The following is an 18,202-nucleotide window of genomic DNA, read 5'->3' as shown; positions in this document are numbered from 1 at the left end:
CAAGGACATAATAAAATCATCTGCATTTATTTGTCTGCACAGATTTAATTAAATTTTCACCACAGATTGATATTAGGGCATTGAAGAGTCAAGATCAAGATTTCACTTTATATAAGCTTTGAAGGAATACCTCAAAACTACTTCATGGATTCTCACCAAATTTGCCCCAAAGATAGATAATAGGACATGGAAGACTGTGATCAGGATGTGGTTTGGCGGATGTCAGAAATCTCAGATTGCTGTTTTTGCAACTATTGTTGTGATTTGATTGAATTAAATTCAATTGGGTGACAGATTGGCATAAATAACCCACTCCTCCCATTTGCCCGAAAATGCATCATGGCCTCCTGGCACTTTTTTGAGATGTTGAGAAATTTTTGACTTAAAATGCCATAGCAGATTCAGAAAAACAACAACAAAAAAAAGTGGTCTGGTCTGAAAAGAAAAAAAAAATGCTTGGTGGAGTTTTTCTGGCATGTGGCTGCATGTCCTCTATTCTCATTTACAGCAATTGAAAATTTTTCTGGCCCGCAGAAAAAAATACTATATGGACACGGGACATTAGCTGTACTAACACCTTGGCTGAATTTGGTGGCATAATGAGCCGAGCTACAACTCTGCGCACTTTGGCTAATTTCCACAAGCAGCTCTCGCCAGGCTGTGTTCAGCACAGAGTCCACCCAAGCATGCACACCGCTCCACAAAAGTGGGCAAAAGTTGTTTTCTTTTTTCTCCTTGAGCTCGGAGGACTCCCAGCCACCTCAGCACTCTCGGGATGACACAGGGGAGGACCGGGGCAGCTCGGTGTAATTCCAGGTGAACTTTATGTCCACTCTGTCCTTAATTCTTGATATGTTGGGATAATTATTTCCAAACTCGGCTTGAAAATTGGATGCCAATATGTTTCACATCTGCACCGGGCCTCCCTTGAGTCAAGCACGAGGTGCCCAGACCACCTGAAAATTTTGAACAAGTTCAAAACTGGCATCCGTTTAACCAGCCTTTTTCAGCCTGTACTGATCTATGCCAAGCAGTGTGCTCAAGTTGGCGTGGAGTGCCCTAGAGAAATGCCTCTGCACCACCTGTGCATGCTCCATGCTAACCTCAGTCAGGTGTAAGACAGTGTTCTAGAACAACAAAATGCATCAGCTTAACAAACCACTTTTACACTGACTCAGAGTCAAATTTTACATCCTGTCTGATGCATCTTCAGTTGTACATGGTGGTTGTTGCAGGGGTGGTTTTGTTGGGTGGCATAACAGGGATTAATATAACAGTTTCCTTAAAACTATAAACACATTCGCACGAATGATTTTGTTGTTTGTGTTTTTGCAGCTCTTATTTTGTGATCACGTTTCAAAAAGCTCAATCTTTTCTCACACAGACAACACTGTCAAATATTTTTAATGATGCACCCTGTTGTGTGCAGCATGTACATTATTAGCCAAGTAACTGATTATTTTAATCATTTTGTATTTAAAACTGTCTGTGTTTGTTATTTCACCTTGTTTTTGCCCTGTTAAAAAGATTGTTGGACCGACATACATTGAAAACATTCCTCGATTGAAAACATTCAAATTAATAAGGTTGATCCAAATTAACTTATCAAGTAATATTTGGATGACCACAGATGGCAACCACTGAGGCACACATAGTCCACATCTGCCCGTTGAGCGTAACCATCTACTATCTGAAGCAGTCAGGTGAAATATGAGCTTGTCCATGGGCTTCTGCAGCTGCTGGGCTCCTCAGCGCTGAGGGACCTGCCTGGTAGATCATGCACAGAGAAACAGGGATAAAATGGTTAGGATGATCGGGATGGTATGGAGCACCTAGCCAGTCCATACTCTCAGAATATCCCTTATGACCTGCATCTTCAACAGCCTCTCCCAACCAAACTGCTACTGCTTGGCTTCTCACGCCGGCCCCCATTTGAGACCTGATGGCAGTGGTGTGAAAGGCGAGTATCTGGACCCTTCAAACCAGTTTGCTCTGGGTAGATGCGCCACAGTAGGCCGGCCATCTAGCAGAAGGAGAACTCTGATTTGAAACACAAGCTGACGTGTGTTTACTACCCATCCCACAGTGAGTGTTTCTGGACTTCTGGGTTTCTGGGTTGACCTTTCATTTGTAATTTGACTTTGAAGAGGCACATTCTTTTCAGGGTGGATCTCCAGATGCGTAGTGGGTTCCGATCACTGCCTGCAACCTCTCCAGTGGTTATTTCGACATTGTCTTGCCATCGGATTCCAGCTGTGAGTGGTCAAGATGGTGGTGCTGAGAGACGTCGTCATCGACATTGATGGACACCCACAAAGCACAGAGAAACACTCCAGATGGCCAAAATGTCCTAACTGACGCTCCCTCAGAATGCAAGTGATACTCCTCATCTGAGTTTCCCAAAGTAACTGCTCGTTCAACACAAAGTCATTCCAGTGGCACCCACAGATTCTCTGAAGAGACCTGGTACCAACGATATCCAGTCGTCGACTTAAGTCACTGGTTAGCGTCCAAGACTCAAAACCGTGCAGTGAGACAGGAAGCACCAGGAGCCTGAAGACTTGTACTTTTGTTCTCCTTGAAAAATATCTGCATTGTCAAACACCTCAAGGCCCACATGAATACAGAAGCTCTTCCCAGGCCTCTCTCAGTTTGAAGCAGTTACTTTAAGTTTCTCATTTTGGTTTGGATGTCGGTTAACAAACTGCCTTAACTGGAACTTTAAGTTCTTTAGTTTAAACAAAATGAGCTCACAAGGTATCCAGCTTTGAATCTGTTTCCCGATGCTCCCCAAGTCCCATGCAAAAGGGTTTTTACTCTGCACGTCTGCAAAGTGGCAATGGGAAGGTATTGTTTTTCCTGGAGTGTCTGTGTGTGTCTGTGAAAACTCAAAAACTGCTGGAAGTTTTTCCTTCACCTTTAGTCAGAATATTACTTGGATAGATATCTAGATGTGATTAGATAGTGGAGTAGTTTGATCAAAGGTCAAGGAAAACGGCTTGGAAAAACATATTTTCTTGTATATTTCAACAACCAAGCAGCCTAGATTGGTGATCTAAAGCACATATTGATCAGCAAAATATTTGTGATTGATTGGCGTGAATGACTTCAAAATGAAGTGAAATGATGGTCATACATAATCAAAACCACCATTACAGACATGTATATTTACTTGTGCATTTATATTGTGGTGTGTAGAGCTCGCAGGATATACATCAGCCCTCTGATGCCTTTAATTTAATTTCAAACCAGCGCATATCACAGGCAGAACAGAAGTAGATACCTAAACGTCACAAAAACCTGTGTCCGCCCTCAAACCTTCTGTATACAGTATGAACGGGGAAAGGATTCATGTCTTTTTCTGACCTTTGTATCTTTTTTTTTCTGTCAGACCCTGGACCCCCAGCTGGCATCAAAGCTGTGCCGTCCTCTGCCAGCAGTGTTGTGGTGTCCTGGTTACCCCCTCACAAGCCAAATGGAATCATCCGCAAGTACACCATCTACTGCTCCAGCCCAGGGTCGGGCCAACCGGTGAGTTAGGAGAGGGGTGCTAATCACAGATGTGGTACTGAGGAGTGCTTGAATGCAGTAATGGGGTAAAGATGGCACTCACATGTGACGGTGAAGGTGACAACATCCCTTTCACACAAAATGCACCAGATGTTACTGACATTTTAAATCTCGCTAAGAGAAGAGCATTTTAATTTGATTAGAATGTTCCGAAAATGTGTGTTTGTGTGTGTTGTGGTACGTGTGTCTGTGCATGTGTGTGTGTGTGTGTGTGTGTGTGTGTGTGTGCCAAATGAGCTCTCCTCATACCGCAGTGTGTATGTGTGCAAGCTCACCCTCCAGCCTCATTTGCATATCTGCGTCTCATCATGTTGCCAGGACAACCTCATCTGTTCATCAACGAGGGCAGAAAACAAACACACTCTCGCCGTTTGCACAGGGGCGCGCGTTCACGCAAACACGCACACAGATGTGTCACGCCACACACGTGCAGTTGCGTACATTTATGCAATTCATGTTTTTTTTTTAAATTCTTTTACGACTGAGTGAATTTTAAAGCCCAAATTATGTGGTGCATTTTGCATTCTTTTTGTTTTTTTGCCCACACCTCCTCACGGTTTATATGCAAATACATGCCGTACAAACGCACCCTTCCAGAAATGTACACGTGCTCTTCTCTTTCACTCCCTCATTTACAAATCACTTCTCTCTCCCTCTCGCTTTATCTTCCTATCTCCCTTAAGCCCCCATGCAGAGTTCGGGATGATTACTATGTAAATGAGTGCGACTGGAGAGAAGGAAGGGGGGGTGGGGGTGGGGTGGGGGGTGGGGGGGGTCAGACATACTGCACGGGGAGTAGTTTTGTTCCTCTTTTCATTATCTCACTCTATCGTTCCCGGATCACCGCTATCTCCACGCTGGAGGAATATTTTAATATCCGTTACAGCAACACGCACTCTGCCACTCCTACCTCCCTCCCAGTATGCATCCACCTGCATGCCCACCCAGCCGTCCTCCTGCGTGCACTGCTGTCTGCTCTGCAAAGTAAAAGAGAGGGGAAAATAGACAGTGATACAGAGTCGGGGCAAGAAATGCAGCGAGATGATGTAAAACAGAGGGGGGGCATTGGTGGATAGACGGACGGAAAGTGAGGAGAGGGCCCAGGGGTGACAGCAAAAGGATTGGCAGAGATGAGCGGGGAAATGAAGAGTGATGGCACGAAGAAAGAGGAAGGAAAGAAAGGAAAATAGAAGTGAGGTTGCAAACGAGAGGCACGTGGAAACAGGAAACACAGGGAAACAATAAAAAGCCCGGCGGATTCCTCCATGACGGGCTGCTCATAAATGTGAAAAACAACATGAACGCTGGAATCCATTTGCCCAGAATAAACTGGCGTGCAGACAAACCAGCAGGAAACACGGCAGCGTCCTCCACGTTTTACTGGTTATGACGCCGTTGCTTTGACACTGGTATTTATTCTTCATGTGTGCACGAGTGTCTGTCAGTCAAAAATGTAAGTCAACACCAAACTCGAACAATGTAATTTCAGCACAGTCCAAAATGAAACGTGGCTTTGAAAATGGAATGTCTGCTGCTCTGTGAAGAAAAGACTTGCATTCATCTTCTATAGAGGGTTTTCATGTGACGTATGTGTCCCGCAGCCATTCTGCATTACAACGCGGTGACCGCTGTGTTACGCTACGTGCATTTGGCGAACAATTGCAGAAGCTTTAACGTCAGTGTGAATAAGCCTCACGGCACCATGGCGCTGAGAGAGATCCGCCACTACCAGAAATCCACTGCTCCCAGAATTTTATTTTATTTTATTCAGCAATAAAATGATATAAGAATACATAAAAATAATGCCAAGGATAACACAAGAATGCTTCCAAGACGGATGCTTATTTACATTGTGGTCCTCGGGCACCGAGCTGCTGATCCGCAAGCTGCCCTTCCAGCGCCTGGTGAGAGAAATCACTCAGGACTTCAATCGACCTCCGCTTTCGGAGCTCCGCTGTGATGCTCTGCAGGAGGCCAGCGAGGCTGACCTGGTCGGCAGCTTCCTAGTTCACGATATTGCAGTGTGACACTGTCGGCCAGTTTGTTACATCACCACTAAATTCACTATCTGGTACAAGATACGGATCCACTGAACCAACTGCTACACATCTATCACGATAAATAGCTTTATCTTGAGGATTTAAAGCATCGTAATAACCGGACATTCTCTTCATTTTTCTATTACGTGCCAGCCTCCTTGTAATCCAGAATGGAGACGGCAAGTGCCCTGCAGCAAATCGGTCACGTGATTGAAAACCCTCTATACCTGCTGACCGTATTTTCCAGCTTATGAGTCACACTAGAATATAAGTTGCACCTGTCAAAAAATGCTTCTTGAAGAGGAAAAACCCATATATAAAATAAATCGCACCTTTTTTTCTGTATTATCAGCTCTTTAATTTGGGATTTTTGTTCACTATTGTAGTTCACTTTCTATTATTGGCATTTAGTGTTTTCTTCTTAGAATTTACTTTGTTTAGTGCTTTGATTCCTGGAAACGTCCAACATAAATAGTCATTACAGTAATAATTATTAAAAACAAATGCTTGATTTTTTTTTTTTGCTGTATAAGTCACACCGGAGTATGAATTGCAGGGCCTGCCAAACTAGTAAAAAAAAATCACATCTTACGCATATTTCAGAAAATACGGTACTCCTATTAGGAGTCAGGAGGGTGCTGGGACCAATCCCAGTAGTCACAAGGTGAAAGGTGGGGTACACACTGGATAGGACGCCAGTCGATCACAGAGCAGGAAAGAACTGTAGAGAAATTTAGATTGTAAAGTTACAGTGTGTGGGATTTGGTGTCATCTAGTGGTGAGTTTTTATACTGGATTATGCCATTATGGGTCACGATTTTGTTTCATTCACATTTTGGCTTCTTTGGTGATATGGATTCATGCACCCTGGCCTTCCCTTGTGATAAGCAATATGTATGACCCTCCATTTAACAAAAAAATATGGTTCTCAAACTTGTTAGCCAGCACAGTGCATTGCAATCACTGATTGCTCTTGTTTTTTCTTCAGTGTTTCAGTCTAGGGATGGGTATTGATAAGATTTTATCGATATTGATGCCATTATCGATTCTGCTTATCGATCGGATTCCTTATCGATTCCCTTATCGATACCTATTGTGAATTTTGTACAAAAAGTAGGCTTTACAGGTTTTCTATGTATTTCATTGAGTCTTAAAGTAAATAAATATGAAATTGGTCACTGTATCCTTGATCTCTGGACATAAATAAAAATAAACAAAACGGTGTTTCGCTTTGAAGTTATTAATTCCGACTGGACTCTGTCGTTCTAACTTGACTCGGCAGAGCGCCGTGCAGCGTTTGGAGCTGTGTGAACAGAACGGAGGACGATTCTCATTTCTTTCTCGCATCAAGACAGGAGTCCCAGTTAGAAGCTTTAATCCACACAAAAGTGACTCACGATTGACATATTCAGGGATGAAAGTGGTTTTAATTTCATTGTACCTTGTGTATAATGACAATAAAAGCATTCTATTCAAAAAACAAAAAAAGCTGAAACCCAAAATTACCCCCCAACACAACCTGCACGAAAATGTTTGAATTCTAGAATCTCTGAAATGCAATCTGGGACTATTCCAGACAAGAAACTGCAGTGAGTGCAGCATCCATTTTGGTGAGAAAAAAACACAACTTTCCTTATTCAAATTCATTCCAGTAGTATTCTGCTCTTACTAGGATGCAGCAGTTTTCTAGCTTGGCAGATAGTTCTGGAGCAAATCACTGAAGAAATCAACACATTGAAAATATGGTTTCACCAAAACAAACTGTCATTAAACTTAAATAAAACAGGGATGAAGTAATGGTGTAAGAGTCACTAGGTGTTCACAGGAAACATTTATTTCTGTATGTATGTATGTATGTATGTATGTATGTATTTATTTATGTTCATTGTTAGTTGGTTTTATATTTTCTGTTGTGTTTTTATTCAGGTTCTTTTGGTCTCTTTCTCTAAAATTGTATATAATAACTAATCATTAGATTAGTTATTATTACTATTATTGTTGTGGTTGCTATTACTATTAATATATAAACAAAAATAAATTTAAAAACTATTACAATTTGAAATACATTTGACTCTTTTACGACAACAAACGCGTATTATACAGAAAACAAATGCACCCGAACATGCTGAAAGCTGCAACTGCTTAATGCTAACTTTAACACTGAAAATGCCATAGACATGTTAACGCGTTAGCATCGGCCCCGTTTTTAAGTACAATAAATACATCTATCAACTGTTTCAGAAGACCATAACAGGTTGGCTTAACATAAACAAGGTAAATAATACTCACAGACATATGCTCTTTAGGGTTTTAGTGGGGGAAAATTAAGATAAAGTGAAAGAAAAAAATGAAGCAATGATCGAAGCACTGCTTCAATCTGCAAATCACTGCTTTGATTGGTTCAAGGTTCAAAGCAAAGCCGCGCTGTAGAAAGGTTGATTACAGACCTGCTGCAGGGTCTGTAATCAATGTAGAGAAATTATCATTTTCCTGAAAAACACCCCCAAAAACAACGGCCACTCTGAAGGACCGATAAGGGAATCGTTAAGCAAAAAGCTTATTAATGTCGGTGGATCAAATCATTTCTTAACGATACCCGAAAGGAACCGATTCTCGATACCCATCCTTATTTCAGTCGTGCTGCAAAATGTGAATTTAGTCAATATCTGTAATTTGAAGTTAGATTTTAATGCACTGCAACACTACATCCTTCATCAGTCTTGAGCTTTCTAATTAAAGACTCCTTTCTTGTTGCACCTTTGCCAAGCAACTACACGAGAGACCCTAGCAACATCATGTTTGGTCCTGGCTAGTTACATAAACTAATTTTCTATGTGTCATGTCTTTTGTAGTTCTAGCAAACTAGCTGTATTCTGTAGCATTTGGAAGAGCTGAATAAGTTATAGAAAGGTATTCGTTAATGAGAGTCAGCTAAAACATTCTGCCTCCAATGTAATAATTTCAATAACAAGCAAGATATCAGAGTGAAACTAGTACAAGAATAATCCTTTACTTATTGACTATCGCTACACCAAACGTTTTTTTCCTATAATTTCAGGCAAGTGCAGAATCACCTTCAGTATAACACAAATGTAGTCAGTAAGTTAGTAAATATGAAACATGCTATTATTGGATTCTTCACAGTGGAGGGTTGTGCACCCGTGGACATTAATCAGTGAATGAGTGTTGTCTATTGCGACTCGTGTGGATGCCAGTAGACAGGAGGTGGGCGAGGAGTTTGAAGGCCAAAAATCCAGCCATGATGAGTCTGCATGACCAGATCCGTAGTGGGCACCAGATAACAGCTACAGATGCACAGCATCAAGTACGAGTGCGATGGCATAGGCTCAGACCAATATGTGGACGCTTTGCAGAACCTGCACATACACTTGAAGCAGTTTTGTCCTGGAAAAGACGCAGTTCTCCAGCATGACAATGCTCATCCACACACGAGTCGACAAACACAGGATGTATTGCAGTGGTTCAAATTTTACAAGATCTGACAACACCCACCGTACAGCCTGGATATCATGCCCTCTGACTTTTTTGCTTAAAGAACACCTGAAGGGACACCGTGACACTAATGATGCAGACGTGTAAGCAGCGGTGCGTTGCTGGTGCAAGAGGAGGCACCCGGGATGCAAAAACGTGTCCGGTGTTGGCGTAAGTGTGTGGAAAAGGAAGGTGACTATATGGAAAAGTAATGACACTGCCTGATAAAGATCATTCCAAGCTTTAAGCAGATATGCGATTCATGTGAGCATCTTGCTTGTTATTGAAATAACTGAGTAGGAGGCATAACTTTTCAGCCGACCCTTGTAATTTGCTAAATAGTGTTATGGTTTTGCTTCAATATTTCTGCTATCACTGTTGGTCTGTGGGTTGTAAGCAAAGTCTACAAATGTGCATTTATGTTAACTATGCTTCAGTATTTCTGCTGATTTAAGCTGACCATGTACACTACTTGATGACACAACGCGTTATTGCCAGTGTTGGGCACGTTACTTTATAAAAATATTAGGGATGCTCGATATTGCCTTTTTTGCTGATATCGATATGCCGATATTGTCAAACACTGAATTTCCGATTCCAATATAAACCGATACCGATATAAACTAATACACATCATGCCTGTCATAAAGTTTAAGCATGACCCACCTTCACTATGATGCCACACTATATGTATTTCACAAAGTACCATTGTAAAGCATCAGAACAGCACTTCAACTATAGGAAAATGGCAGTGCAATATTTATTTTCAACATTTTGCCTCAAACAGTTTGGTAAATGCTCTTCCTGAGCTTAACCTAACAATGCCCATTCAAACAAGGGAAACATATTTTTTTCTTCACAAATAGCAAAAATATTTACCTGTCCAGTAATGTATTGTAATTTTGTAATGAAAGACGTGCGGACGGATTCGCGCCTCGGGACGCAGCTGCTCATCGCACGGCGCCACATGAAAATGCCTCCGTGTTGATAACCATTCGTAAGATTTAGGTGGCTTTCGATGGCTTTCAGTCGAGTGAGTATCCGAGAAATTGTTTAACAGCTGGGCATGTTCAAACATATCCTGTAAGGCTTCCAACGGAGGTGTTTTTGCCGTGGCGCCGCGCCATGAGCGGCTGGGTGCCGACGCGCAAATCCTTCCGCACGTCTTTCATTACAAAATCTCCTTTAACAGTGGAATGTCCGGATAAACTGCTGATCCCGACCGCTTCTGAAACTTCTCTGTTCTCTCACGATGTCCTGGGTCAACAGAGGCTTAAATTTGGAAGTTTTCAGCTCGAAACAGGCTGACGACGGCGGCTTGGGGCACGGCGTGCCGTCCGGCTCCGTGGGCAGTCCTTAAAGCGACAGTAACACTCCATAATCTCTCATCAGCCCTTAAAATATTCACCGAAAACTGTCTGAATTTCTCGAATGGTGTCCACTTGGATCTGCCTCACAGTTTCTGAAAAAATTTTGATAAAGCAAAGCGCCAGTCTCTCAGCAAGTTGTCAGACAAAGGAATTCCGACGGGAGGGGTGGACCAGTGCTCACTCAAAGCCTGCCCACAGGCGAATGACGCAACCGACAGGTATGAAAAACGCATGCGCACGAGGGTTCAAGCTTGTCTGATGTAATCGCACGTGATTCAAATCCATATAGTTTTTGAAAAAAATAAAAAGGTCCGTTTCTTTTCTCACAGACCTCGTATTATATTTACTGGCTAATAAGACAAAAAAATAGAATAGAAATAAAAACAGAATTAAAGCACCCTCAATTGTTTACTTTACATTTACTAATTACAAGTTAATATGGCATACTCAGCAATAAAAAAAATGTTTGCTCATATGTCATATTAGCTACAGCGTCACATATTATCTTCTCGATATGTTTACGAACGACACCATAAAGCTCAGGGAGGCAAACATCAGAGAAATACTTGCGAGGGGGCATGTCAAAGCGTGGCTCGAGGAATTCCACAAGCTTTCTGAATCTGGAACCTTGCACTATGGAAAAAGGCTGATTGTCTAACACAATGCACTCCGTGATTTTCCGACAGATCATTTTAGCTCTCGGGTGTTCCTTGTTGTATTTCTGTTTCTTCTCGACTGAGTCTTAAAGAGACAGTTGCGCTGTTTTTTTTGAGTGACTTCCCTGGTTGTTTGGCTTTACATTGCTCGACATACACTGCGTGTATCTCCGGGTGGTTCTTCCTCAAGTGAGAGATTAAATTAGAAGTGTTGAATGATGAAGTCTTTGTTCCCCCACGCATGACAAGGGCCTTGCAATGATTGCAAATCGCAAACTTCGAGTCATCATTTGAAACTTTAAAAAAGTTCCACACCGCAGACATATTCGTTAGAAACACGTTAGTTTGCTGTTAGCTTAGTTGCTGCTGCTGGCTTGTTTTGGCTTGCCTTCAGGCGCGGTTTGATGATGTAATCGGCAAGCATCGTGTGTTTGCGCAAGCACTTATGTTATCAGGGCTTCATTATCGGAGGAAAAACTGATAATAATCCAGACAGATATTACATTATTATGCAAATATCAGCTGATAATATCGGCCGTCCGATATTATCGGACATCCCTAAAAAATATAGTTGCTACTTACTTCACCCAAAAAGTAACTGAGATAATAACTGAGTTACAACATTACATAAGTAATTAGTTAATAGGGAAAGTAACGATTGCTTTATTCATTTATTTATTTATTTATTTTAAGTTGAAATATGTCAGTGAATATGGATTCCCCCCCCCCCCCCCCCTTTTTTAGGGGAACTTTAAATTCAACTGTATGTTCAATTATTTATCATAAAAATAAATAATGGATTTAATGAATGAAATGTACACTTTAGAAAATAAATTATTAACCAAAAACACTGTACGCTATTCTACATTATTTTATGTTGCTGTGGGACAACATACTTTTTTTAACTGTTCAAATATTTCAAAGAATTTGTATCTTTCTATCCCCCCTTTAATGAACTTTAAATTCAATTCTATGTTGGATTATTTATAATAAAACGTAATATTAAATATGTTTATTGAATGAAATAAACACTTATGTGTTGTGTGGGCCGCCAGAAGAGGAGGTACTGCTGGCCCACCACCAGAGGGCGCCCTGCCTGAAGTGCGGGCTTCAGGCACGAGAGGGCGCTGCCGCCACGGACACAGCCGGGAGTGACAGCTGTTACTCATTATTTCCTGACAGCTGTCACTCATTCTTCATCATCTCACTCCATAAAACCCAGACGTCATCTCCACCTCATCGCTGATATATCATACTTCATTGGAGGTAATATCCTCAGCCGTTTTGTGTTACAATATTATTTGTATATTGTGAGTGTTTGCAGGAGTACCGGTACCTCTGTCGGTGGAAGCTGAGAGAGCGCTAGAAGGCACTCTTTTCCCCTGAGGAATCACTACAGTACTCTGCAAGTTATAGAGTGAGAGGTGGAGGTGGCATTCCCACCGTTATTGTTACTGGGTGTACACACACCTACACTTGACTGTCTTTGTTCTCGCCAGCAGTACCAGATCCGACAGTCGGGGACGGTGATCACCTGGGAATTCGGGACTTGGCGGCTCCAGTATTCACCAGGTTCGGTGGTGGCGGAAATCGTGTGGTTCCGGCTCTTCTCAGGACAGACGTCTTCTATCCTCGAGCCTGCCCACACGTCACCTTTGTGATTTGACTGTAATTATATTCTGAGATTGTCTGTATTTCGTTGTGCACATTTCACAACATTAAATTGTTACTTTTTGGCTCATCTATTGACCGTTCATTTGCGCCCCCTGTTGTGGGTCCGTGTCACTACACTTTCACAACAATATGATAAATTATTAACAGTAAACATTGTACACTAATCTACATTATTTCAATGTTGCTGTGGGACAGTGTGAGACAAGACACCTACCAAATTTAATACATTATTGTAGATATTATCATTACTATGTTTATATAGTCTAACAATCAAACACAATTGATATTTTAGAATTTTGTTTTATATTTATTGCACTTAAACAGGCCACAAATGTCCATCAAATAAATCTAAAATTAAATTACGCTCATTCACATGTACATTCTTGCCTTTTATCTCAGTGAGGGGAAAGCAATGTCTGTAGTTCAAGTTGAAAAACACTAATGCAGCATCTGTGTCTCTGTCAGTGGCGGCTGGCCCATAGGGGGCGCTCGGGCGCTGCCCTCCTAGATGTGGAGAGGACAAGTCATAATATATATTTAAAAAGTATTATCAATGTCAGTTTTACTTAATAGTATGTGCCTACATGTAATATGAATGATTAAAACAACACTTCCTTCAAATGACTCTCATTCAACAGTGCATTTCCACCGACAGAAGCAGAGAACGTATCATTCCTCGTCTTGGGCGCTCATTCAAGCGCCCTTGAAGTGCAGCGAAATAACCAATTGTATGTAGTTGCTAGGGGAAATTAATAAATATTTGGCAAATCAACATTGCCAAAATTAATGGCTTTGGGGCACCGGAATTTTAGCTCTTGCTACAAAAATGCGGGAACGTTAGATTACTACAGTCAGTGATATACGTGATGCTGCAGCTGCTGCTGCTGTCAGTCAGTCAGGAAGAGATGATGGTGACGACGATGTTTGGGTTATATTTATTTATTTTTATTTTGTCTCTGTGTGTTTTGCTGGAGTAAGTTGAAGAACTCTTCGGAGGATTAAAACGGGACAAAACTAATCAAATCAATGACACCAAAGTTTGGCGGGGATCCTTTTGGAGGCGCATGGAGGTGCGCACATCACATCTTTCTCGTGGTTTAATGACAACTGCACATCCCGGTTGGAGGAGAGACGTTTGTCTGACTCATTATAAACCGTGTCAGACTTCATTCACACTGTCAGCGCGCACACGTCACGGAGGCTGCTGATCTACGCGGATGAAAAGGAGCGCATCCACCTCTTCAGCTCAGGTGAGCTGACGAGCTGCTCAGATTTATTCCCGAATGTTGCTCCTGGTGTGGAAACGAGGATGAAAATTTAAGATAAAACGAATGAGTGATGTTTTTTTGTTTGTTTTAGGGGGTCAAAGCTGTGATCTTTATTGGGACAGCAGACCAGTTATAACGGTAATAGGGGAGGCCGGGGCTGTTTGTAACAGTGTTCAAAGCTGCAGCCATGCTGGTATTTTGATTTCACTTTACACGTTATGAGGATCAGTTCACAGAAGTGAAATATTCTTTGGAGTATTCCACACTCTAAAACAAATTATTTGCTCAGTTTAAAAACAAAACAAATCAAAAGCCTAAAATAGCAATTTGCATGTTTTTTAAAGAAATTCTAACTCAGCCACTGAGTACACACAAGACACTTATAGTAAGACAAACCCAAGTTTAGCAACGCGTTTAATTAAGTGGTTTTGTATACTTCATTTGCTTTGTCCTCTACACTGTTAATTAATTTTAACCAATTTAATTTAAAGGTTTTGGTGTTATTAGTTTTTCAAGCTTCTTTAGTTTGCCTCCATTCCACTCAGTAATGTTCATGCAAAATATTACCTTCATTTTCTCTCGCTCACACACACACACACACACACACACACACACACACACACACACACACACACACACACACACACACACACACACACACACACACACACACACACACACTCTCTCTCTCTCTCTCTCTCTCTCTCTCTCTCTCTCTCTCTCTCTCTCTCTCTCTCTCTCTCTCTCTCTCTCTCTCTCTCTCTCACTCACACACACACACACACAAACATTTTCTCTCTCTCTCTCTCTTTGAAGGTGGTGTGAACATTGTAGTATGTACATAATGTTCTTTTGTCAATTGAAGAATTTTTCCATATTTTGAAAGAGTGTAAATTTGGTGATATTTTCTATTTTGTTAAGGTCAGTGTCATTGTGAACCCCAGGATCTGTTTTTCTGAAGATAATGGCAGTGCAGTACAGTTTGGTGTACTATGTGTGTAATTGGTGTCAAATGGTGAAATGTTCTTTGCTCAAGAACTTGAGTGTTGTATTTGATACTGTTCCTTTCCAAAGTAGAAATGGGGCCTAATATAGCTGTAAATGGTTAACTTTATCTGTAAAACTGCTGATTTTGAGAAGGACATGAAATGATTATTGTGGAATTGTAGTAATTTTCTGACTGTTCACTTGAATGCATGTACTGGACAAGGCAAGGGAATCTATTGGCACAGCAGCCCCACCAAGACTGTTTTTCACCAGCCGCCACTGGTCTCTGTCTTTTCTGTGTGAGCGACTGAGTGTGTTTGTATTAGTGCCTAAACTCCCACCCACCTCTGCATCTCATTGGCTTACCATGAAATTTTACTCTTAGCCAATCACCATCATTTATGTGGTTGTCTCCCCCCCTCACCCACCCCACCAAAAAAAAAAAAAAACTTTGCCCCTCTGGTTTCTGAGAATCTGCAGATCTAAAAGGCTCAGTGAGCTTAATTATAGTAAAGCACCACATTTTATTGTCAGTAACGATGACAGTGTTGTAACGATGGAAACGGTAATTAGTTAGATTACCCGTTACTGAAAAACGTAATGCCGTTATTAATGGCATTTAATTTAACACTGTTATTTCCATCAGTCTTAAAAGCACCAACATAATGCAGAACAACTGTAGAATAAGCAGGTTCATGTTGTGGTGTTTACCCCGTCTTCTGCTCCGTACAGTGGAGGAGGAGAGCAGCTGCAGAAGCAGGTTGTGATCTCATCTGTGGTCTATGCAGAGCTCTGACAGAGAGAGAAAAAATGTTACTCCACAGATTAGTTCCAACATTTGATTTGTTTACTGCACTGTGCCAAGTTGGTGCACAGAGCAAGCTAAATTGAGAGTGCCACTGAGTAACAGGCATTATGTGGACAATAGTAAACATGGAAATACATTTATCCACCACAAAACAGTTTGGTCCCAGAGGTAAGTGCATGCAGAATGAATGTTTGGGCCATTATGTGCTGCCAAAAGTATTTCATTATTTTTGTTATGTGCAGAATTTAATCAAACCATAGGTAATAATTTGGGTGCACGCAATAGCACTTTAAGTGCTAAGCAGTTTTTTTTTTCTATTATTAGTTTCTCCTCTCTGTGTCAACTCCGGGTCTCTGTGGGTGTGGGCACCTTCAAGAGTGCACATGCGAAATTAGCTCCTTTCAAGATCTGTAGCTTTTTTCACAGTTCCAGCTGTTCTCGTTCGGGGTTTCAACTATGGAAGCATGCATATCCACCTCACCAATTCTTTACTGCAGCCCAGTGGACTTTGGCAATGATCATGTGCACACATGGGCTTACTGTACTTGTTGCACCAGTTTGGCCAATTTCAGCCAATGTTTTGATCAGTCAAATATTTATTGTTGAATATATTTTGTAAGGACCTTCCTATTAAAATGTTTCAAAGCTTCAGGAATATTTTGCTATTTTTTTATTTTTTTGGGGGGGGGGGGTGAACAAAATATGTATCACTACTTTATTTATGTAGGTATTTTTATTTCAATTGGACTTTAAGTTCGTGTTTTTTCTTATTTCTCTTTCAATAGTTGGAAGCAGAAGCGGAGTCACACGGCGATCTGCTAAGGGGAAAAGTGTAGGTTTGTGTGTGTGTGTGTGTGTGTGTGTGTGTGTGTGTGTGTGTGTGTGTGTGTGTGTGTGTGTGTGTGTGTGTGTGTGTGTGTGTGTGTGTGTGTGTGTGTATACGTGGATGTTGGGCTACCTGAGGGGTAGATGAAGAGTAGGAGGTGAGGGAATAAGGCTATAATTGGAGTGTAGGTGAATACTGACTGGCAGGCAGTAAAAAAAGAGATGTTCTGTGTGTGTGTGTGTGTGTGTGTGTGTGTGCGCGCGTGTGTGTGTGGAAGGGACAGTGATGCGTATAAATCTCAACAGCAGACACATGGCTAGGTTAAACACGCCGCAATTACACATTCACCTCCAGGTCATCTACGTTACTGTATGTATGTGTTCTCCGTATGGTTCTGTGTATACCCTCATGTGGGGATTTGTGTGCTTGTTTCTTTGCATCCTTCCCTCTCCGGCACGTTGATGCCTGCAGTAGATAGGCCTCATTAGTGTGTGACTGCTCATGATACCTCTGACTGACTCATTTGTCTATCCCCCATTGTGTTCCTCTGTCTCATATCTCTGTTTTCCATCCCCGGGGAGAAGAGAGGAGGAATGGGAGAGGACTTCACCCCTCCACCACCAATGCAAATTCAACCCTTTTGCATCCGTCTCCTCCAGCAATCCTTCTTCCTTCTCATAGTTTTGCCTTATGATACTATGGACCAGACCTTCTATATCTTCACCGCTATCCACATTCTCAGTTATACTGAGGTGCAGAAGTGGCTCACTCCATCAGCCACATTATGTCTAAACTTTTTAGTCAGATAACAAGATTTATCTGGTCTTTTGAAAATATTGTCTTTAAAGGACAAGCTCACTTGTTTTGTTTTTAACCACCTTAGTTACATTATTTACATTAAAACATTGTTGGCAATCAAGCGTTTGACTGCCATACTCATCTTTGACAATGGTGTCCTTTTGAGAGAAATCATAGTTTTTTCCACAAATTTCTGAAAAGGAAATGCAGTACAAGGGAAATGCAGTACAACCATAAACAAAGTCAAACAGCATGTTCTTCAAAGATTAAAACTGCATCATAGTTATTAATGTGCTGTTGCATTTGATGGTTTACAAAATATATTCCTGGAGATTTTAGATTTCAATAGGAACTATGTATGTGCAGAGCTGGGCGTCGAATTTTGATACCTTTGTGGCACAGATCAATATCCTGAGATACAATCAAGTAATGAAAAATTCCAAATTTCGAGACCCAAGCTGTAAATCACAGCATTTGTTTGCCAAAATTAACATACAAGCAGGTTCGTACCAGGGTCACAGAACAACTGGTTATTGGTTGGCTAGCATAACATCTCACAAACACATCAGATACATGAAGGGAAACATTACACCCAGGGAACTGTCTCATGTGTACATTAGGGTATTTTTTTATAATTAGAATTTATTATAATTTATAATAAATTTTATACTCATACAATAACATGTTTTTGGAGGGCGGTATGCATTTTTAGAG

The 18,202-nt window shown here is 41.3% G+C and overlaps 1 protein-coding gene across 1 annotated transcript in view; it reads left to right on the top strand.

Moving 5' to 3' along the window:
* LOC117509531 (Down syndrome cell adhesion molecule-like protein 1 homolog) overlaps positions 1 to 18,202 on the top strand; it is a 351,476-nt gene that overhangs the window by 303,210 nt on the left and 30,064 nt on the right. The window contains 1 exon segment of the mRNA XM_034169262.1: positions 3,392 to 3,531. Within this exon segment, the coding sequence (XP_034025153.1) occupies positions 3,392 to 3,531 (140 nt within the window).

The sequence above is a fragment of the Thalassophryne amazonica genome, chromosome 4 (assembly GCF_902500255.1).
Source record: "Thalassophryne amazonica chromosome 4, fThaAma1.1, whole genome shotgun sequence".
NCBI lineage: Eukaryota > Metazoa > Chordata > Actinopteri > Batrachoidiformes > Batrachoididae > Thalassophryne > Thalassophryne amazonica.
The sequence above is the reverse complement of the archived record's forward strand: the minus strand, read 5'-3'. Positions and strand labels throughout refer to the sequence as shown.